Source organism: Natator depressus, chromosome 2 (genome assembly GCF_965152275.1).
Source record: "Natator depressus isolate rNatDep1 chromosome 2, rNatDep2.hap1, whole genome shotgun sequence".
Classification (NCBI taxonomy): Eukaryota; Metazoa; Chordata; order Testudines; family Cheloniidae; genus Natator; species Natator depressus.
Window position 1 is genome coordinate 214775984 of NC_134235.1, and position 23424 is coordinate 214799407.

The window sequence follows — 23424 nt, forward strand, 5'->3', positions numbered from 1 at the left end:
AGAGAGAAGACCTACATTTCATATGTGACTGTAAATAACATATGTAACACGCAGGCATTTCCTAGTTAATATGTGGAAAACTTTGGTAGCAACTGAGTTTATAACAAATAAGTGCTTAAGAAGAGTAGTTCTCCCTTTTGATCGGCAAAGAAAGTGCTGAAGTTATTCATGTTTTTCAGCAACAGAGCGTTCTTATTTTTCCTCTTTCATCGAGCAACCAGCTAAGAGCTTTAGTATTTAGCTTAAAGTACCCATGTTTCTCTTTATTACAATATATGAATATATATATATATATATATATATATAAATATATGAAATGAAAGCAACAACTACAAGCTTGTTTAAAGAAATAGAATTGTGTGCACATGTTCAGTGTTTTGACTTATTTCATATCCATCATGGACCAATTTCTGTTCCTCATTCTGTTCTCATGTAAAAATTAAAACTTACCAAATTGACAGAAGTAATATTGTTAAAACACTTTAATGCAATACTGTTTTATAGTATCACTTACCCACAAGAACAAATCCATCTGCTTCTATTTCTGGCAATGGCACCTTCTTAGAGTCCTGGCTTTTTCGGAAAAAGTTGAACATATCTTCTTTTCTCCAAGCCTCTCTCTAACAGGAAAACATTGTTAAATAAGTATGAACAATACAATTTAGCTTAGAAAAATTACCAAAAAGATAGTACATTATATATATATTAACTCTGAAAATGTATCTCTAGATTTGAAAAATCAGATTTCCTTGTGTCGAATGGATTGAAATACTTTGTTGAGAAAGTCAACACTACAGATAGAGGTACAAAATTATTCACCTTCCCTCACTAATAACTCTCAGTCCAAACAGACAATTTTTCTGCAAGTTTCCATGTTTTACTTTTCCTTCATAAAGTTGAAGGAAATCCCTTTGACTGTTTTTGATGCATGTTTTCACATTCTCTCACGCCCATTTTGCCAATGAAAAATTGCTATGCCCTCCCTAACTCACCAGACCCAGACAGAGTTAATCCAAAACTAGCTGAACTTTGAAACTTGAAATACAGCAAGTATACTTGTCACCAAGTTGGAACAAATTTTGCTGCAAGTTAACCAATGGCCCAATCCCATAGAAACTTACACATATTACTTCATTCGCACAGATATCTCTATTGAAGTCAACTGAATTACCGTCATGAAAGTTACACGTGTTTGCACAACTGGGCCCCAAGTTATGAATTTTTGAAAACATACACTAGGTATTCACAATACAAAGTTTCAGTTTTTCAGAGCTTACATTCCTAGAGAACAGTAAAGTACCGGTGTACCTTTTCCAGCAGCTTCTAAATATAATTTTCAAATATGGTGAATAGCAGATGACTGGTAATTCTTAGTTAGGCTAGTGTACATTTTGTTAAGAAACTAAGCAAGCAAGCCTAGCATGGTTATTGTCTCACCAAAAGAAAACATAGACTGACCATTCTTGGCCAGTTTGTCCCATTTAAAAACAAGCCAGCTAGACATGCTAGTAGTGGAATAAATGATTTGCACAGCAACAGGTGATACCCAAATTACCATCCCAGCTTTGCAATTTCCAACCAGTACAATCTCAGCAATTTTGAATAGCCACTATAGTCATATACAGAACTGAATCCTGGACAGCTCTTCACATCTCTATTCATTATAATGTACCCTTTGGTCATCTCATCAACTTTTATCTAACTAATACATTGCCTGAAGCTTAATGTGCTATGAAAACACTATCAAAAATGATTTCATGACACAGAACAAAAGGTTCATGAGGGGAAAAAAAACCCCTCACTTTTCCAAAGTTTTCAACCCAAACTAGAAGTCATCTCAGGATGACATTCATTTGAACAATGTCCACAAGCTCTCCCTCCTTATCATCCCAATTTACTTTGTTCTGAGGAACAGCCTGGTTTAGGAGATTTTTTTGACAGAAGGAAAAAAAAAAAGTAACCTTTTCTGCCGTCCAAATATTTAAAATGTTCTCTCGCATCTTTTGTGAAAAGAAGTGTAGATGCAATCTGTCTTTCTTAATTTCATTTTTAATCAAGCTACCAGCTAACAAAACAAAAAGATATATACAGTATCAATTCAAATGCTGTCTACATGACTAATAAACAGCATACACTTACAGCACAGAACCGTTGAAATCAAGTTATATGTATAATTTATTCCATGTTCAGAAGTAGGAATCCAATAAAAATGTGGTTTTTTCCCCCTTCTGGAAGGTGGGATTCCAATAAAAGTATGAACTCCCCCACCACCCATGATAAGCAGCAATTTTGGTGCACTTACTATAGAAGGACACTGTGTAATGGAAAGCAAGAGACTGCAAGTTCCACCAGCCTTTGCAAAATGACTGTACCACATTTTATGCAAACAGCTAATAAAAACTGCAGCATAATTAAACCACATCCAGGTGTCTCCTGAGCTTCTTCCAATATAGCTGGGCAATTAAGTTCAATGGCTGTGAATCACCATCTAGTATGTCTTCAACAGTTACAATAGTAAATCTAAACAGATTTCCCTTTTAGTATATTTTCTTAATTTTATGGAAAAAACCAAAATTAAGAGTTTATTAACATGTGGCTTCAATTCTCCATTTATTGTAAGAAGTTGTGTGCAAAACTATTAAAGCATAGTCCTTTGACATGCAAGACACATTTGGGATCCCAAAAGCTTGTATGTACATGTTCAAGTTATTTTGTGGTCCACTGAAAAGGTGTTGCATTATCTACTTTGCTTTTCCTTTCTGCCTAAATTGCTCTACTTTCCATTGAATACAGTTTCGCCATTTTTCAAACTTACAATAAAACAGTCTATAAAGAAGTTGGATTGATTAGGTTCTTCTCCTCTAATCCCAGGTATATAGGTTTTCATTCTATTACTTTAGATAAAGTTAAATTTGGGAACATCTTTGGAAAAGAACATACAGTGGTGGAACAAGTGAAAGTTTAGTGGGGGGACTACCAAAACAAGTGTTTGAAGGAAATACTGAGTTAATTATTTTTAGGTGTTCTTTCCAACTTCTACAACATTTTTCAGTAGCATTAGCAAAGTCTGTATGCTCTGGCTAGTTTCCTAGATGATTTATTGAACAAGTGCTAGTTATTCACCATATAGGAACTGCCTAATTCCGCTGTTATTGAATTATTAACCAAATATAGGTATTCATGTTCGAATATTGGTGATATAGCAGAATTTTCTAAAGCTTTCACAATCCATTGTTAACTTTGAACATTCAACAGCTGATCTTCCTAGTGATCTGCCACACATCATCCATCCACCTCCTCACTGATTATCCTGCACTATGAAGACCCTCCATCATTTCTTTACATAATTTTCTCAAGGCTATTTCCATGTCTATGCCTAATGTGACCAGAGTAAATAAGTTTGCATCAGTTGATTTCCAACATAAATGCTCTGCTTCTCTCCAATATTTCTAACACAGGCATTTGTCTTTTCTTCCATCAGCACCACATTTCAAATGCTTCAATTTTCTTCTTGTCAGTAACATCAGCTTCCCACCATACACATTCATAAATCGCTATGGAAAAAAATTATGTATTTCACCAGTTGTACCTTTGTACTTTAAGATGCCAAGGTTTTTCCACAAATGAGGCCATGGCTGAGCAAACCACCCTACCCTTCTTCCAATTTCTTTGGAACAGCTGCCTTGTTTGGCTATATATGATCCCAGATAACTAAATTCATCTACAACTGGTCCATTAATCATGATTTCAGCTTAAGTCCTCTTTTTGTTGCATGTACATTGACACAACTATTTTGTTTCAGTCCAGTTGTATTCAGTTGGGAATAGTCCATATTCCTCACTAACTGGTTTTTACAGATCCCAACATTTGTTGCATTGCATCAGGGGTTGTAGCAAAGAGTATTGTGTTATCAGCATATCTGAGCTTGGTTAAGTGATGTTCACCAATGGAAATCCCAGCTCCTTCCACTTTGTCAAAACTTCCCAAGCCTTGTCTCAGAATAAATTCTACATATAGGTTAAAGAGGCTTGGGCCAAAATTTGTCTCACACATTGGGCAGCAATGGAAAACCACTTACTGTCACCTACTGTTCACATTCTAGTCTGTTGGCAGAGACGGCAGTGAATTCAATAGAATGCTTTGGAATCCTTGCCAGCCAGAATCCTACAAAGATAGTCGTCATGTTGAATGGTATCAAATGCTTTTGATTAGTCAATGAAACAAAGAATCAATGTCTGACTGTACTCTACATTTTTAGGTGATATGACAGATATTCATGATCTGTCATGTGTGCCTTAGTTCTGCTTTCGTTTAATGCGATCCTGGATTAAGAAGAGCAGAACTTTGCTCATGTGCATCATGGGGATAGTCACCCAACTATCGTACTCTTACATCTCTCTGCGTTGGAAATGTCAGTAAAATTCCCTCCATCCAGTCCTCCAGCCAATTTCTAGTCATCCATAATTACAAATTTTCCACACAAGATCAGTATTGGTGTTCCTCAATCACTTTTAACAATACTGTGTGCACGTTATCTGTCCCTGGTGCTTTCCAAGCTTCATTTTCATAATAGCAAGCACCACTCTCACAGGTTTGATGACTCTAGCTTCGTACTCTCTTCTGTTGTACTCTATTATGAGTGGCTTTTCTGAAGCTTACTGATTACAGTGTTAATTTCTCCACCTCCGTTCAACATCATTCTCAGTGAGGACTCTCATCAAGATCTTTTATTATGTTTGCTTGCAGGGAAAACCTTTTAGAAAAACTCTTACCACTGTGAGCATAACTTTTTTTTATGGTTACTTTCTTTACAGTTCTCAAGGGTCATCCACTTTGCCCTTATATATTCACTTATCTCATCCAGTCTGCCTTTGAATCTGTCTGATCAGTTTCTTATAGCCTCTCCTACGTTCTTCCATCTTCAAACCATTCTCTTTCCCTCTGCACTGTCTTCCTGCCAGGTCAAACATCTTTTCAGTTAACCATGGTGTGTGATCCAACACTGACTTTTCAGAACATGTACTCTGGTGGTTTCAAGCATAAGTTTTCATTTTATTCCAAAATTCGTTGAGGTTGTTCTCTTCTTTCACTGTGCCAATGCCTCAAACGCATTCTCAACAGAAGTTATATAATTGTAGTTGATTCTGGACAAATCTAAAGGCAGTGGACCTGTCAAATGCCACATCTTTTTAAGTTTTAGTTTTTTGTGTTTGTGGGTCAGATGATCAGCTGCTAGCCTCAATCTGCATGCCTCAATCTGCACTCAGTAAAGTCTTTGTACACTTGTACTATATCTCCAGAGTTACTGTATCATTACAGAGTCGATTTGATTCTCTGTCACACTGTTAGGTGACTGCCATGCACATAAATATCTAAGATGTTGGGTGAAGATGGTCTTTAGTTGAATTCTGCTGCTCTGATCACCTAGTTAAAGGCCTCCATCTCTCTCATTTTGTCAGCCCAAATCATTGTTTTCAGTTATTTCTGAATTATTAGATGTAACCATAATACAGATCATGAAACATTTTACATAAAGCATAATCATTCACTTTCTGGAATACTGCTGCCAGCATGGTAAAATATAGCCTTGAATTGTAAACTATAGGCAAGTACATATAGATATAGATATTAGGTTTATAGGTAAGTGGCTGGGGCCACTCCGGCTGGCCTGCCCAGGGCAGGGGTTAGTGGTTGAGGTGGATTAACTGGAAAGACTAATGCTTACTGTTTAACCATTTAATATTTTACATATCTATTGAATCCCTGACCATCTTGGCTAATAGCTATTGACATGCCATCCTCTATGAACTGAATTATTTCTTGAACCCAGTTATACTTTTGGTCTTCACAACATTCCCTAGCAACAAGTTGCAGAGGTTGACTATGCCTTGTGTGAAGAAGTACTTCCTGAAGTTTGATTTAAACCTCCTGCCTGTTCATTTCAGTGGGTGACTCCTGATTCTTGTGTTATGTGAAAGGGTAAATAACATTTCCTCATTCCCTTTCTCCACACCATTCATGATTTTATATAGGGTATCAAATCCCCCAATAATTCTCTCTTCCAAGCTGAACAGTCCCAGTCTTTTTAAATCTCTCCTCATATGGAAGCTGATCATACCCCCTAATCATTTTTGTTGCCATTCACTATATCTTTTTTTTTTTTTTTAAATGAGACAACAAGAACTTTTGCATGCAATATTCAAGGTGTGGGTGTACAATGGATTTATATAGTAGCATTATGATATTTACTGCCTTGTTGCTATCTACCCTCTTCTTGGCTCCTAACATTCGGTTAGCTTTTTCGATTGCCGGTCCACACTGAGCAGATGTTTTCAGAGAACTATCCACAATGATTCCAAGATCTCTTTCTTGAGCGGTAATAGCTAATTTAGATCCCATATTTTGTACGTAGAGTTGGGATTATGTTTTCCAGTGTGCATTACTCTGCATTTATCAACGTTGAATTTCATCGGCCATTTTGTTGCCCAGTCATCCAATTTGGTGAGTAACGCTTTGCAGTCTGCTTTGGCATTAACTATCTTCAGTAATTCTGTATTGTCTGAAACCTCTGCCACCTCACTGTTTACCCCTCTTTTCCAGATAATTTATGAATATGTTGAACAGCACTGGCCCCAGTAAAGATCTTTGGGAGACCCCAGCTATTTACTTCTCTCCATTCTGCAAACTGACCACTTATTCCTATGTTTTGTTTCCTGTCTTTTAACCAGTTACTGATCCATGAAAGAACCTTCCCTCTTAACCAAAGTAAGTAGTCATAGGATAAGAGTCTTTGGTGAAGGTCCTTGTCAAAGGCTTTCTGAAAGTTCAAGTACACTAAGAAAAACAAGAATACGGTGACAGGGTGTGCCTAACCCACAATGGTTCCGAAGGGGTTAACCATGCTCTGTCGGCCAAGGAAGCCACATCCCCTCGCCCCTACTGGACATGCTCCAGCTCCAACAAAAGCAGATGTGTATTGCAGGCTTTTAGAAGGAGACTGCTAGAGCTCCAGGACCCAGAAGCCACGTGCGCTGAGGCTCCAACAGACCACCTCAGCTGACCGCCAACGACGATGGAGGAGAGACAGTGGAGGTTACGAGACTCCCAGCCTTGGAAAGAAAGGTAGGAAGTGACCCAGGGAGCAGGACCAAGGTACCGGGTGACTGAGACTGGTTGTGGAAGCACCAGTTCCCTAGGGCCCTGATGCCCGGAGGGGCAAACTATGCAGTAGCACTGCTGTACTGACATTAACCACTTGGCCGTGCCGCCCTGCACCAAAGGGAGACTGCACTGATTCTGGCCACTGGACTGCACTGCTTTGGGGGCTAGGGAAGCTGTGGCCACAAAGGAGGCAAGCCACGAGGGATGCTAAATCTCCACTTTGATACCCCCAAACCTGATGCCCTGCGTACCTGTGCTGCATTTGTATCCTGCGACAAATACCTTAAAAGAACAAGTAGTTTGAATTTGGTAAGAGACATGGAACTAGTGTAAGGATGGAGAACATGGACAAAGAAAAACAACTTTGTCTGTAGCATATCTGATAGATTGGAGAGTAGGTAGCTAGAGGCTGGAAATGAAGAAATCACTGTAGTCCAAGTGAGAAAGAATCACTGTCTGAAATCAGAAATTTGGCACATGGAGATGGGTACAAATGCAGCAGAGTATAGAAGTGTCATAGAAAACAGAAGACCAAATAAGGACAAGATCTGATGAGAGCCTGGATTTGAGGAAATGGCAGGTTCACAGACAAATAAGATCGTAAGTCTGAGTGCTGGAAAGGATAGTCAAGGGCGAGTTTAGCAAAGATATGTCAGTGTGATATGAGAGACGCAGTCATGGACAGACAAGAAAATGTCAGGGGTAGAAAGGCAGATCATCAACAAAGATGGGAGTGCAAAGGAGCGGATGAAGATACTCAGGCGTGCAGACACACAAAAGGATGGGGGACCAAAGCCCCTGGGGAGCACCAACAGAAAGTAGCAGTCAACAAGCTCAGAGATGAGCAAGGAAAGAACACTCAAAGTCTCAAGTAGGAGAAGAACTCAAGGAGAATTGGATGGTTGATGGTGTCAGAGGCAGAAAGAAATGCTGACTAGAATTAACATGGAACAAGGATCCTTAGCAACTACAAGGACAACTTCAGTGATGGTGGAAGGTTGACTACAGTGGGAGAAAAGTCAGTCAAGGTGAAGGGGCAGGCCCAATTTTGCACACTGGACAATGAAGGGGAAAAGAGACCTGGCACTGGGTGTCCCCAATGGGTGAGGCAGCAGGAAAAGCCAATTGCACCCACAGACCCTGAGAATAGCAGCCACACTCCTTGGGTAAAAGAGACCGAAGCACTGCAGAAAGCCACTTTTAGAGTACAGTATGGGGAGCAGCTCACAGAGCTGGCCTTTGGAGGTCCATACTGACCATTGATTTCCCCTCTTAAATTAGAAAACCTCAAAATGTAAAAGAAAAAAGCAGTTTATGTTTTTAAAGTGGTTAGCCCTTATCCTTTAAAATAATGTCTTCACAGAATGAACCAACTTATCTCCATCAGTAGGGAGTAAAGTTTGTCTCTGAAGATCTAATTCCACTTTCGGCCTTATCCACCAACAGCCTTTATCAATTCACACTTCCAAATCCAGGTGAGGCACTACACTCCAGACAGGAAAGCGCTCTCAACAGTGGGAGCTTTGGTGCCTTGGGTGCTCAGGCCACACTTGTTTAGGTGCCTGAACTTTCACCCCCTTGTGACATTACACCACTGGAGTCAAATTTACTGCACCACTGTGAAGGAACAACAGTAAGAGCCCTGCCCAACAGGGGGCTCTGGCAAAGAAACCGCAAATGTCTGGTAAGCACCATATGAACCCTAGGTTCAAAGGCTTCCTTCTGGCTGGATATAGAGGCTACATCTACACTAGAAGTGCGACATTGGCGCAGCTGCAGCAACGTCCAGGGGTTCTCAAACTTCATTGCACCATGACCCCCTTATAACAAATGTACATGACCTGTGGGGCTGAAGCCTGAGCCCACCCAAATCCCACCACCCTAGATGTGGGGGCCAAAGCCTGACCCCACCACCCCAGGTAGGAGGCTCAAAGCTGAAGCCCAAGGGCTTCAGCCCCAGGCAGAGGGCCTTTAACCTGAGCCACACCACCCAGGACTGAAGCCCTCAGGCCCCAGCAAGTCTAAGCCAGCCCTGGCAACCACATTAAAACTGGGTCCCAACCCACAGTTTGAGAACCGCTGATTTAAGGCATGTCTACACTTACCAGGGATCAACACTGCAGCAATCTGTGCAGCGGGGATTGATTTAGCGGGTCTAGTGAAGACCCACTAAATCACCGCAGAGCGCTCTCCGGTCAACTCCAGTATTCTGCCCAAACGAGAGGAGTAAGATAAGTTGATGGGAGATGCAGCACAGTGTAGACACCACAGTGAGTCAATCTAAGGTGCAGTAGCATAACTTAGGTTGACTAACTGCAGTAGTGTAGACAAGACCTTAACTCCAGCCCCCATAAGTGGCAGGAGCTAGGTTGGAGAGAGAAGCTCTCCCATCAACATGGCACTGTCTACACCAGCGCTTAGGTTGGTATAACTTACATGGCTCGGAGGGGGTCTTATTCACACCTCCGAGCAACTTAAGCTATACTGAAATAATTTCAAGTGAAAACATCCACTCAATGTGCAGCGCCAGTCAAAAAAGCAAAGAGAATGTTGGGAATAATTAAGAAAGGGATAGATAATAAGACAGAAAATATCACATTGCCTCTATACAAATCCATGGTATCTTCACATCTTGAATACTGCGTGCAGATATATTGGAGTCGGAAAAGGTACAGAAGAGCGACTAAAACGATCAGGGGTATGGAACAGCTTCCATATGAAGAGAGATTACAGAAACTGGTATTTTCAGCTTGGAAAAGAAACAACTAAGGGGGGGATATGATAGAGGTCTATAAAATCATGACAGGTGTGGAGAAAGTAAATAAGAAAGTGTAATTTACTCCTCCTCATAACACAAGAACTAGGGGGCCACCAAATGAAATCAACAGGCAGCAGGTTTAAAACAAACAAAAGGAAGTATTTTTCAACACAACACGCAGTCAACATGTGGAACTCCTTGCCAGAGGGTGTTGTGAAGGCCAAGACTATAACAAGGTTAAAAAAAAAAAAACACTAGATGAATTCATGGAGGATAGATGCATCAATGGCTATCAGCCAGGATAGAGCAGGAGGAGACGAGACCAGTCACCCCCTAGCACCTCTGCGCACTCAGCACTCCAGGGTGTGGGGCAGGGGCGACCCCAAGCGGCTCCCCCTCAGCCCCACTCCGCTCACTCACCGCGTTCCCGCCTCAGACTCGCTCCCGAACCGAACCACAGCACCGCCTGACGCTGCCACTGGCGCCTCCGCTTCCGGGTTCAATCTCCGAGCCGCCCCCACCTGATCCTCACTCCCGACAAAAAAGCCACAAGCGCCCTCCGATTCGTACGCAGTGAGAAGCGCCGTTTACCACGTCACTAGGGCGTCGGTACCGGATTTTGTCCCGTTCGATTGGCGGCCTGAGAGGAAGCCCCGCCCCGATGCCGCCCCTGTTGCCAGGGCGATTGCCGGGCTCGGAGAGCGGAAGTGCTGGTTTCCCGCCGCTCAAGGGGAGCTGTGGCCGGTGGGGGAGAGCGCGGCGCGAGCCTCGGGACCGCTCCACATGGGGGACGTGCACGAGGGGCCGCGGCCCCGCATCGCCACCAGCCACTTAGCGCAGCACCTCGGGCAGCCGGTTTGCTTCGTGGGCCGAGTGGAGAAGGTAACGGGACCCCCGACTTTACACAGGCTCTGCCCCCGCCGCTAGCCGCTCCCTGCCCGGGTCCTCTGACTCCTCAGGCCGGAGGGTTTGGAGCCCGCTGCCTCCCTGCGTGTCCCCGGGGTCCAGGCTCTGAGGAGCTATCGGCCGCTGCTGGACTCTGCTCGAGGGCAGTGTGAGGCTCCGGGCTGCGCGGCTCCTCTCCATCGCAGGTTCGGCTTCGCTGGGCGGGAGGGGGCGCCTATGGGTCCCCCCACAGCCCTTGCTGGGGACCCACACCTCAGAGCTAGGCAGCACCGGGCCTGGCCCGGGGTGTCGCAGACCCAGCGCCCGGTGTAGCTCCGTGCCGCATCTCCACCCCCGGGGACCCCGCACGGCAGCACCAGCCGCGCGGCCTCCCCCGCGCCAGCGCTGTGCTCTGCACCGCTTACCCGCCCGCTGCCTGTGGCTCCTCTCCCGGCTGGCTGCGCCGCTTTACCGTGGGTAAGGGGACAGCAGCAAATTCGGATCTAGTGTGTCTTTAAAAATGAATTGCAGGTAGTTCAAATTGTATCTGCCTAGTGCTACGATATTTACACAGTCCCATGCTGTTGCATCTGTTAAGTATACCCAAATAGAAATAACAATGTCAGTGTTTCTCTGTTCTCCTGCTCTCTCTCCAAGAATGAGTCTCTCCTTGTGGCTCCACTGAATGCATCCGATGAAGTGAGCTGTAGTTCACGAAAGCTTATGCTCAAATAAATTTGTTAGTCTCTATGGTGCCACAAGTACCCCATGTGGCTTGTTTGCTTTCAGTGTTATGCTAAGCTTGATCTTGACATAATTTTTTACTTGGAGAACTATGGTGGTAAGCTGGGTGTTTTTACCAACATAGTTTTGCCAGTCAGCGCCCTAGCATAGACATTTAAACCAGTGTAAAGTATTTTATACTAGTGTAGCTTGGTTTGCTTCACCAAATTGTGATAAGGTGGAAGTACTATCACTGGTATAAATGCATCTATGCTGGGGGTGGGAGTTGCCACTTGAACTATACCATAATAATTAAAGTGCGAAAACTTTTAAATGTAGACAAGGTTTTATTGAGGGAGGTTGTGGAGGGAGAAACAATCCCGTAGGTAAAGAGGGTCAGACTCCTGGAGGGCTTTGAATATCCAGACTGGACTTTTAACTGGAGATAGAGAGCTAGGAGCCAGGTGATGTATTCCTAGCTAGGCAGACAGGCTACTGCATTTTTGTACCAGTCAGATTTAGCATTTGGCTTCATTCGTAGGTATAATTTACAGTAACCAAGACTGGAAGTCATGAATGCTGGTCTCAAAAAGACAAGGCATAATCTTCTGGCCAGTCACAGATGAAAGTTAGTATTTTTTTGCTGCTCTAGCTATTTGGGTATCCAAATTCATGGAGCTGTTCAAAGGACCCCATGCTGTGGACCAACTTAATAATCAAGGACCTTTGATAATGGGAGTATTTATTGAAGAGATTGGTTCTGAAGTACTTCTTTCTTCCTATCAGCATCAAATTGGTTTAGCCTGGGTTCATGTTTAGCCGGCTGCTCTTCATCCGGAGACTGACTTGGTCTAAGCATTGAGAGAACTGGAAGGAGATGCTGTTTTTAAGTTTGATGTAAATGCGATGTCAACTTGAGCATAGTCTGCATATTGTTGGCACTTCAGCCTGCATTGTCGCCTTAGCTCGTCCAAAGGCTTCATATAAAATCAAACACTGTGGAGGAGAAGTTGTTATTGGCAATTCTTCAGATTTAACTCTGAAAGGAAAGACTTGAGCCATTTCAGGGAATTTCTGGTCTATCCCCAACCCCTGTAATTTTTTGGAGTCAAGCAGAAGTATCTGGTGATCAGCCATATGAAGTGGCCCAAAGATGTCAAACATGACAAGTATGAATGTGCTTCCTTTGAATATGGACACAAGAAGTCCTCCACCAGTGCAACAAGTGCTGTGTCTCTTGTATGCCCTGCTTTGAAGCCTGACAGGTTCAGGATGCTGACAGCTAGTGTTTGAAACTGTTTTTTCCCCAGCTTCTAAATTAGCTTGTTTAGAAAAGGGATGTTGTATGCTGGAGGATAGTTCATGACTGAAGGTTTCTTTAGTATAAGTCAAATATTGCATGTTTGAGGATAGGTGAAACATTTGGTTCATCAAAGGAAGTTTTAAAATCTGTAAGTGTGGTCTTATATAGAGGGTGGATTTGATTTAAATCACTAGTCAGGAAGACAGAGTGGTGGCTGTGTTAATCTGTATCAGCAAAAACAACGAGAAGTCCTTGTGGCACCTGAGAAACTAACAAATTTATTTGGGCATAAGCTTTCATGGGTTAGGTGCCACAAGGACTCCTTGGTTTTGTTTTAGTCAGGACGACTCTGTTTAATCATGGATTTCTACACAAAAGTGCATTCTTGGTGGTTGTTATAACATAATACATATTCTTCACAACTCAGAGATAAATGTAGGTTTCATTTTTAGAAGGTATGCACTATACATTTTTAAAGTGATTTATTTTGAAAACTTTTTAGATTAGTTTTACAGCTATATCAAAAAAAAGAATGATTGTTTGGCTATTTCATTTACTGAAGGTAATTGAAACAGATATTTATGAAGTCATTGGGAGGTGAACTATCTCCAATTCAACAGGTTAATCATTAATATTTGGAGGATTTTCTTGCCATGCTGTATTAGGAGGAGAACATCACCAGACAGACATTTAAATTGTTTCATTTAACTAAAACAACAACAACGTTATATATTCAACAGCAAACGTATTTTAGCAAAACAAGCATATGAATTTTTGAATTTAGTTAAACATTCAAGTTTCTTAAAATCAGGTTTGTTTTTGTTAAAATTGTTTTTAACTAAAATAGTTAAATGGAAATATTTAAAAAACAAAAATTGAATCGACTATGTCAGCCAGGTCAACATGAAAAATTTAAAACATTGCTTTTTATCCACCCTGCTTAGATATCCTTTACTCCATCCAGAAAGGGTAGGGGTCAGTCACAGATGAATGACCTGATTGCCATGAAAACTTCCATGACTACACCATAACCCCTTGCTAACTTTTGTTGTCTTACTGGAAGATGTAGTTGCTTATTAAAATGACACTCTCCCCTGGTGCTGTGTGAAACCTGTCTATAAAGAAGCAATGAAAGAAGTTCAGTGCACAGGGTGAGGGGAAAGGGGGGGGGGGGAATACTTTAATATTTTTAGTTGTAGTAATGTTAGGGACTGTCATCTGTGTTTAGGTTTTTTTTGTTTTTTTTTGTTTTCTTTTTAAATCAAATAGTCTGACTTTTTAAGGTTAGTGGAGGCACTCAGCAGCTGATAAAAGTTGAACATCAGGCTGTGTCTGAAGTTCTCAGTGGCACCCTCTCCACTCTGGTATTTATTACCTTGTTGGTTGGATAGAACCCAGGTGTGCTGACCTTCAGAGCACGATCCTTGTATTGTGTTTTTAAAACATAAGGCATGTTTCATACAGAAACAAAAAGATCTAAGAATGGATAGCTTATGTTTCAACATGAGTTGGGGGTTTTTCTTAAAGTTAGAAAATGTGATCACTACTGGTGGTTTTCAATGAATATATAAGGTGAAAAATGAAAAATTTCCAATTCTTAATTAGCATTTAAAAGGTCACTTTTTTAGCAAAGACAATAAAAATTATTTAGTACTGTTAGATGGCCTTATTATAACAATTTTGTAAATAAAGCAAAAACATCTCTTACATTTCTTACATTAACAACGAACTGTTTGCTACATATGGATCTAAAGCTATTCTGTTATATCGGTCATCATTTTGATTTTGTTTAAAAGGGTTTTACAGAGCCTAACTTTGACTTTTTAAAAAAAAAAAAGTTTAGTGACTACCATACTTTTAAAAATAATGTTCCGTTACGTTTGCAACACAAGCACTGTACTTTTTAAGAAATGAGGCTATGTCTACACTACAAGCTAGTTGTGTGTGATTCCTCTCCTCATGTACACATACTTGCATTAGCTCTCATTATGCTAGCGTGAGTATAAATGGCAGTGTAGCCACAGTAGCAGTGGTTGCAATAGCAGAAGCATGGCTGAGCTGTGCTGAGTACAAACCTGCCTGAAACCGTTGGGTATGTACTCAGCACAACTCAGCTATGCCTCTGCTGTCATTACTCATATTACCATGGCTACACTGCTGTTTATGCTTGTGCTAGCTTGATAAGAATTAGCATGAGTACGTGTACACAATCAGGGGAATCACATCGTAATTCAGTGGCTTTCAAACTAGAGCTGAAGCTTGTTCAGGGAAAGCCCCTGGCGGACTGGGCCGGTTTGTTTACTTGCCACGTCCTCAGGTTTGGCCGATCGCGGCTCCCACTGGCTGCAGTTTGCGGCTCCAGGCCAGCGGGGGCTGCAGGAAGGGCAACCAGAACATCCCTCGGCCTGCGCTGCTTCCCACAGCCCCCATTGGCCTGGAGTGGCAAACCGTGGCCAGTGGGAGCCGCGATTGGCCGAACCTGTGGACGCGGAAGGTAAACAAACCGACCCGGCCTGCCAGGGGCTTTCCCTGAACAGGCAGCGGCCCTAGTTTGAGAACCGCTGCCCTAACTCATAGTGTAGATATAGCCTGAAAGTAGCTAAAAATAAGTGATGCTTTTTAGTTGGCCATTCTGACAGAAAGGAAAAAAAAAAAGTAAACTGGTGGTAAAAAGTAAGAATTTTGATTTTAAAAATATTTTTAAGCTGCCACGGGGAATAATTAAATTTACACACTTTTACTGTTCTTGAATGTGTGATATGTACAGTACAGAATCCAGTTATAATTTAGAAGAAATTTGCTTTGATAGTTTGAAGATATGTACTTAAAGACTTAATAATCTTTTTGTAGATTCACCCATCTGGGAAACTTTTCATCCTTTCGGATGGAGAAGGAAAAAATACAACTGTTGAACTGAGCGAGCCTGTAAGTTTAAGTGTCGTTTTGGAAGTTACCATTACCTGTCCTAACTTTTTTTTCTTTCCCCCGATCATGTACTGAAAAGGCAATAAATGCCTAGAGGGAGCTGAGGCCTGCTGCTTTTTGGAAACCATTCGCTTGAGAGTGATGACTGCTGGCTGGGAGCCCAGCTCTGAAGGCAGAGCTGCCACCAGCAGCAGCGCAGAAATAAGGATGGCATGGTATGGTATGTTATTGCCACTCTTACTTCTGCACAGCTGCCTGCAGAGCTGGGCCCTCAGTCACTCTCTGACCACCCAGCTCTGAAGGCAGCACAGAAGTAAGGATGGCAATACCATGCCGCCCCCGCCCCCCCAACCTTGCAACATTCCCCCAACTCCCTTTTGGGTCAGGATCCCCAATTTGAGAAATGTTGGTCTCCCCGTGAAATCTGGTCTTGTGTGCTTTTTACCCTATACTATACAGATTTCATGGTCCATCACACATTTTTCATGGCCACGAATTTGGTAGGGCCATATATGTTTTATATAAACACTCTCATATATTACCTTTGACAGATTCCATTATTCCCTAGTGTACTAGAACTCCCCAGGAGAGTGCGGTGGGAGGAGGTATTGTTTCATGGTGTCTGTTTATATTATAATGTCTTCTGCAATTTCCACAGTATGCATCCGATGAAGTGAGCTGTAGCTCATGAAAGCTTATGCTCAAATAAATTGGTTAGTCTCTAAGGTGCCACAAGTACTCCTTTTCTTTTTGCGAATACAGACTAACACGGCTGTTACTCTGAAACCATATATAAAGAGAGGCCCCTAAGGTAATCTATCCTTCTGGAAAAAAAGTCCTGTTTTCATTGGCGATTCATTGGTAGGTTGGAAATAAATTCTAGATGTTCAGAAATAATGAAATAGCTTAAGAAAGCACTTACCTTTGGATTGACAATTTTTATGATGATTTTCGTTTTTATATTTTTAATCTTCATTACCTGGGCTGAAGCTACTAATTTTTAGGTGCCTAAACATAGGGTCTACATTGTGACTCCTGCATAGGCACCTATGGCTGAAACACGTGAAGAGCACTCCTTTCGCAGTCTGGGCAAAAGCCTGTCGCAACTGTAGCAGCGCACTCAGAGTACAAAAACTCTTCTCCTGCTGCACCTGTGGTAAGCATGGCACCTACGTGCCCCTTGCACCAGCCTGCAGTATGAGCTAGATGTACTGAAAAGGACACAACCCCCCCAAGATTCCTATGGGTTGCTGCTAATCTATGTGTGTTCCAGACAATACTAAATCCTTTCTTGGTTATAAAGCTGTAGATCTTTTAAATAACGAATTAGGTTGTAGACTCATTTTTCAGTAGTACTGTATTGTGTGAAATGGAACAGACAAATTATAGTAACAAACATTGTCTCCTAAACTGCAGCTGTGTGTGTAACTAGTGACATGCAGAAAATAGTAAACCCTAATCTGGTGACTATTTAATTTCTATGTGTTCACTAGTTAGATGAAGAGCTCTCTGGTGTCATTGAAGTAGTGGGAAGAGTTACAAATCAGGCAACCATCATGTGCATGTCATATGTCCAGTTCAGAGAAGATAAAAGCGCTTTTGGTAAGTAAAAGATAAGCCTTACAACTGTACATAACTTTTTAGATTATAAACATTTCCTCAGTGAAGGAAGGGGCATGTCTGCTAAAACTTTCTCATAAGTCAGGTCCGTCTGGGAGTTGCCAGTATGATGAGTGGAGCTCTTTCTACACGTTCACAAGCTGCTTCCAGAAATCTCTGCTACTGATATAGAGGCTTCCATGCAGTGCCAGAACTTTGTTCCAGAGTTAGTGACCATAATGCAATTACATGCAACATCCTCAGAGGAAAGATCATACCAAACTGCAGTACTGTGGTATTGAACTTTGGGTGCAGAAAGGAAGTTAGAGAAAGCTAATTAGAACCTAAACAAGAAAGTTGCTAAAAAGCCCTAAAAGTCCTTAGACATGGAGGCTACATAAATAACCTGTCTTAATTACAGAACCTTAAACACAAAAGAAAGCAGAAAGATAAAAATACAGTAATGTTAATATCCCTATGCAAGAGTTGGTTCAAGCCAAAAAGAGTATTCTTATGTAGATCATTTGTACTGCTCCTGTCATTGGTTTCTGAGCACAGAGCACACCTGCTATGTGTACACAGAGTACTATCTCTCAATCCTCCATTCATTGGATAGTGTTTTGATGGTGTGGGGAAGTGAGGCTGAAGGACAAAGGAATTTACAAAGATTACTTCTTAATTATAAAACACCTAGATACTTATGACATAAGTATAAACCTGCATGGCTTTCAGAAAGAGAATGTCTCCAGTTGGTTGATAAAGGAAAATCAATAGACTTGTATTTGTTGGTTTTTATTTTTGTTTTTTGAAAGCCTTTGGTAAAGTCCTTCACAAGAGGCTAGTCAAGAAACAGTAGTCAGATAATGAGATTTTTCTCATGGATTAGAAATTTGAGAGACAGCAGGACTATATGGTTCATGTGTTGGTCTGTATCATTGGACTTGGAAGGAGCCTAAGAGGGCCCCCACCCTGTATTGGGTTTGGTGGCAGTAAATAAATGACTTGATAGAAGGGTGAATATTGAGGTAGCAAAATTTATGGATAACATAGGTTAGTGAAGACTAGAGGATTGTGAATAACATCAGAAGAATTACATTTGGTCACACATCCCCCAACTCTCTAAAGAAATAGATCAGGCAGAGAGAGGGCAACAGAAATGACAAGGATTTCCCAAGAGAAGAGAGCTCTTAAAAAGAAAAACAAAAAACATAGTTTTGAGAGGAGACCCAAGAAGCAATATGAGGCAGGTAAATAAACAGATGTTGTAGAGAAAGTGGATAAACAATAGCACCCACTTTCATAATACAAGGTTCTGAAGGTTAGCAAGAAGAATACAATATTCTTCCAAACCATGGAGTACCAGCATAGCTGCTAAGGAATTACCTTTTGGTTCCCATCATCTAAGTACTAACATGCACTCTGGACTACAACCTCTTCTAAATACTTGTTTTCACCTGTCAATGGAAATTATAGCTAAAGAGGCCTACAAATTGTGAGACTCAGCTGAACGATGAGGAAGAACTTCCTCAAACTCCGTAATGTGAAAGTAGAGAATACTGGGCTAGTTAGCATTTTAATCCATTTGTCACAATGTCTTAATATTTTCTGTCCCTCTTTCAGATCTTGCGCTTTACAATGAAGCACTGAAAATTATCCATGAATTTCCTGAGTACTTCCCATTTGGTGTTACAAGGAATAATTGACACTTCTTGGCACACACCTTCCAACTTCAGAGTAAACAATAACTGCATGGTGTAATCTTATTGTTGAGCAAGGAGGCTGAAATTATTTCTAGTGGAGGTGCTCAAGAGATGTCTGTTAGCCAACTGTAATTTGAACTGGACACCATGGCAAGGTACTACTGACTTTTATTTCGTACTTGCGTCTTTACTAACAATCCTAAGTGCAGCCAATGAAAAAAACGCAGTTTTGTTGGAATTGAGATCTTTTCAGTAAAATATTATTTTGACTGTTTTTGAGGCATTTTTTATATATATATGTAATATTTGTGTATCCAGAGGAATGTTTTAGTAAGCAAATTGGTTTGTTTTTAAAAGAAAAAAAATCGGTGTTTAAGTTTCTGTATGCTTCCCCCCATACCGCATGTATCAGGTGTTCTGTACAATACTTAATTTTAAATAGACATTTCCTGCTAAGACATTCTATGGGCTGTACCTTTAAACAGTATCTTTAAACTTAGATTATGTAAGCTTGGATTCGAGTTCTTAAGTCTTGGAAAGTCACTTTCCTTAGCTTGGCAATAAAGCCTCAAACCTGACTTGAATTAAATGCTAAGACTTGTCTATTTTTAACAACCATTTCTTAGTGATAACTAAATAAATCACGTTCAGCTGCTGCCTCATGTAATGTAATGTAATGTAATTTAACTCTCCAACACAAACCAGTCAGAGCACCTATAAGATACCTAATAACTGTGTTGATAAACAATTTTTAAAATAGTGTTTCTAGTTGTCTTTGCTAATTTCCAAAGGAGTTAAACCTACCACAGCTTGCACTCTTGTTGGCAATCTAATCACAAGCATCAAGGACTGAAAAGATATGAGACTGTATTATTTTAATTGCTAAAGGTGGCCCTGAGACTAACATGGGTAGGAAAGGTTTGCACTGCCACTACCTATATGTTTTGTGAATCAACAGTCTTCAGAGCTTTTAAGTTAGCATGCTTTCAGGAACAAAGTCTCAAAGGGAAAAAATCTGACACTTTGTATAGTCTGCTCCCTAATTCATTGCTTCAGAGACTTCTCGTTTTGGTTAACAAACCTTGTTAAAGTGTGTCTGTGATGAATAATATTTCGTATGCAACCTTTACTAATTTTTTAGTGCTCTATACAGATTAAAATTTGCCAATTTTTATGGCTACTTCCCACCTGCAAGAGGTATGTTTAAACATTTTGCAGTATTTTCATTTTAGGTAAAAAAATTTGTTTTCAAAGACAGCTGCTGCTTTTTCAGGGGCTAGTCACTCGGTTTGAATCTTCAAACCATATAGTAATCATCAGAAGCTGTGCTGTTAATTTTAATTAAAATTATGTATCTGGAGAGAGTAGCTCACTGAGATAAGACTGAACACTCTCTTCACCTGTAGACTGCTAGTTCAAATCCAGCCCAAATCAGCAATCAAAGTTACTGCCATCTGAGAGTTCTTAAGTCACCTGTGAGAAATGAATCCATCCTGGTTCAGTTGTTACCCAGGCTTTTCAGAACCCACAGCAGAAGTAACTTTACTGTTTCACTCCATAAGGTGTCAAGTATAAATCATCAGGAACACAGCAATTCCATCTGATGAAAGATTAATGCAAGTAAGCATGCTCTATCTAAAACTGCAGTTTATTAGCTTTAAGCACACACAGACATGAGCAATAGGTTTAGAACATCCTAAATATTTAACTAATTACCCAATACCATTCCAGATTTTAAACAGCAAGTTCGCAGTGGCCAGTTGTTCACCTGCCAGGGAGAAAAGGTGTCAGGAAAAATCTCTCTTAAGATGGCTTCAGAGGACTGCTCCAAAATACACTTAATCTTTTATAACTAACTTCTAAAAACACATAAGTCATAGTAACACCTACTAAATTATCAAAAGTTAGGAAAAGTGATTAACTACGTAACAACAAACATTCCTAACAATCTTATAATAATACTTCTATATCAAAGGCGCCAAAATTCAAGGTTCTCCATCCACTTACTTTCTTTGTCTCAATTGTTGACTTTTTCTCTCCCCTCCTCCCATTCTGCTTGGCAGAAACTGGCAGCTATATTTGACTTGGCCTTCAACAGCCTGTTTACTCAAATTAATCCTTAACTATGTGGTGTTCTATTTTATTAATCCATGGTGGCTGAATGCGCATAATATGGTTGAAATTAGCTTGATCACGTTCTGGGGTACCCCCCCCCCCCCAGCCTCAAATCCAGGGTAACACAATCCCTAGTGGACAAGGGCCACCTCAAACTACTTCAGTTAATACAATTGGAGAGACTCTTAACAGAGAGATCAAGGAATGAATGGACTAGGGATGTAAATAACATTAACCGCGTAACTAATTAAAATTCTCTGTTAAACGTTTAACCAGGGAACTAGGAGTGTGCTGCAGCACCCCCACATTTTAGGTGGGGCTCTGCTGCTGGCCCCGCACCCGACATCCTGGGGTCCCAGCTGCCGGCCCAGGGTTTTGCGCGGGGCGGCAGCCTTGATCCCGGGCGGAGTTTAATCGTTAATAGAAACAGATGATAAGCATCAAGCTTCTCCGTTAATTAAACTTTTACATCCCTAGAATGGACAGTAAACTGTTTTCAATCCCTGAGATGGTTCTTCTAGGTCAGGGATCAGCCATCTAGGGCAATGCAGAAAAGCTGGCTCTACCACTCTCATTGCTGTAGCTCTTTAGTGTCCAGCAACTTTTTGTCAACCACTTTCAAGAGTGCAAAAGAAATCTCTGATATTCTTGCCTTCACTACTGTATTTCTTTCTGTGGGCATCTGAGAGTCCTGTTTCTTATATTATCTGCAAAGCTTGGGAGCGGATCTTTGTTATATATGTGTATACTGTACTACAGCAATAGATAAAGACATCTGAACAGATAATGCAAAAGTCTGATCTTTCAGTACACTTTACATGAGAACAGGTATGCAGAACTAAAATACTGAACAAAGTAAATGGCACCTGCCACTGCTATATGATGACCGCATTTCATACACAATACAGGGAACCACTGTTGCCTTGGCTACTTTAGTACAGAAATACACTTTCCTGAGAGCTGGGTGTGGCTGCATGCCTCAGCCATGGAACTAAATCTTCCTTAGGATACCAAATCGCAACTTGTATGTTACTTGGATTGGTTTGTCACACATTTAGCCAACAGTAGGGAAAAGTAAACATTGCAGTTGAGGTATGTGGATAATGTTCTCTTCAGCATTATGATCAAATAATACTTTAGTGGCTCAAAATATTTTATAGATTCAAATAGTTTGTTACTAAATGCAATTAATATTTTAGGGATTATGAAGACGACCACTAATCTAGTAGTGAGATCACCGTTTTTGGGAGAGGACTGACACCTTGGACATTAGATAACTGATACGGAGCCTTTCACTGCTACCTTGTTTTTGTTTTGAATCATGCCTAGGTCAGATAAACATGTTTGTTTGTTTTAGATGAAATATTTGGTCTTAATCTAGTTTCTAGAAGAAAAATTGTTGATATACAAAATTCATTGCAACTGTTGCTAATAACTGGACCTTTTGGCATCTGAAAATCGTGCCATGAATTGAGCATGGAGAATCACCTGCCCTCTTGCCTCTTCATGTACACTTCCTTGATTATTGGAGAGCATTATCGAGGGGAGGAAAAATTGGTTGAAAAAATTCCTGACTCTTTTAAATGGTCATCTTATTCCCTGAATTTTCAGATTTACTTTTATCCTGTTTTGTATAGCTATAAACTTTAGCAGTAGTTCATCCTTTCTGCCTAAAAAAAATAATCAACCTTAAAGTTAATAGAATCAACCTCATGCAGAGTTTTTATCCCAACAAGGGAGAAGTTCTAGAGAGAGTTGTCCATTAGGGATTTGGCTGCTTTTGTTGATTTTACATGGAAGGTACTCCTACAGTGACTATAAGTAGCAGTCTTAAAACAAACTGCTGAAGTGGACAGTAATCAATCATATTTAATAGTTACTTTACATCTTCCTTTCCAAGGTACTGTACACACATTCATATTCACACCTGATGCTTTTGTAACCCTCATCCTTCGTCTTCTTGTATTGTCTCAAATTAAAGTATAATTTTTGGGGGTCTGACACTGTGCTTTATTGGCCCTGTAAAGCATCTTGCATATATAAGTAACATATAAATATAACTGAGATAGTTAAGTATGATATAGCCACTATATGTATGGGTAAATGGAGGCACAGAAGCTAAGATTACATAAAATCACAATGAATCAATGAGATAAGGTAGGCAAGGTATAAGCTTTTATTGGACTAATAAAAGCTATTATCTCAACTATCTTGTCTTTCATATTCTAGGACCAACATGGCCACAACAACACTGT

General features: G+C 40.8%; 2 protein-coding genes across 4 annotated transcripts in view; one reads left to right on the forward strand and one right to left on the reverse strand.

Moving 5' to 3' along the window:
• Nucleotides 1-23424, reverse strand: part of UMAD1 (UBAP1-MVB12-associated (UMA) domain containing 1) — a 181621-nt gene that overhangs the window by 124336 nt on the left and 33861 nt on the right. Inside the window, exons 1-2 of one of the 3 annotated variants that reach the window (XM_074945863.1) lie at nucleotides 820-984; nucleotides 515-620 (exon numbers count right to left, since the gene is read on the reverse strand). In XM_074945863.1, the coding sequence (XP_074801964.1) occupies nucleotides 515-596 (82 nt within the window). In that variant the 5' untranslated portion in view covers nucleotides 597-620; nucleotides 820-984. Of the gene's footprint in view, nucleotides 1-514; nucleotides 621-819; nucleotides 985-10339; nucleotides 10709-23424 lie in introns of those variants that run through there. The other 2 variants (XM_074945862.1, XM_074945864.1) reach the window with 2 other exon arrangements.
• RPA3 (replication protein A3) lies at nucleotides 10576-19908 on the forward strand. Its single transcript, XM_074945865.1, has 4 exons — nucleotides 10576-10801; nucleotides 15681-15755; nucleotides 17249-17357; nucleotides 18975-19908. Exons 1-4 carry the CDS (start codon nucleotides 10703-10705, stop codon nucleotides 19055-19057), a joined length of 366 nt encoding a protein of 121 aa, XP_074801966.1. The 5' UTR covers nucleotides 10576-10702; the 3' UTR covers nucleotides 19058-19908.

Coding starts and splice junctions, on each gene's coding strand:
- RPA3 (XM_074945865.1), top strand. CDS start 10,703: ATGGGGGACGTGCACGAGGGGCCGCGGCCCCGCATCGCCACCAGCCAC. Junction 15,756..17,248: donor CTGTTGAACTGAGCGAGCCT/GTAAGTTTAAGT, acceptor TGTGTTCACTAG/TTAGATGAAGAGCTCTCTGG. Junction 17,358..18,974: donor AGAAGATAAAAGCGCTTTTG/GTAAGTAAAAGA, acceptor TCCCTCTTTCAG/ATCTTGCGCTTTACAATGAA.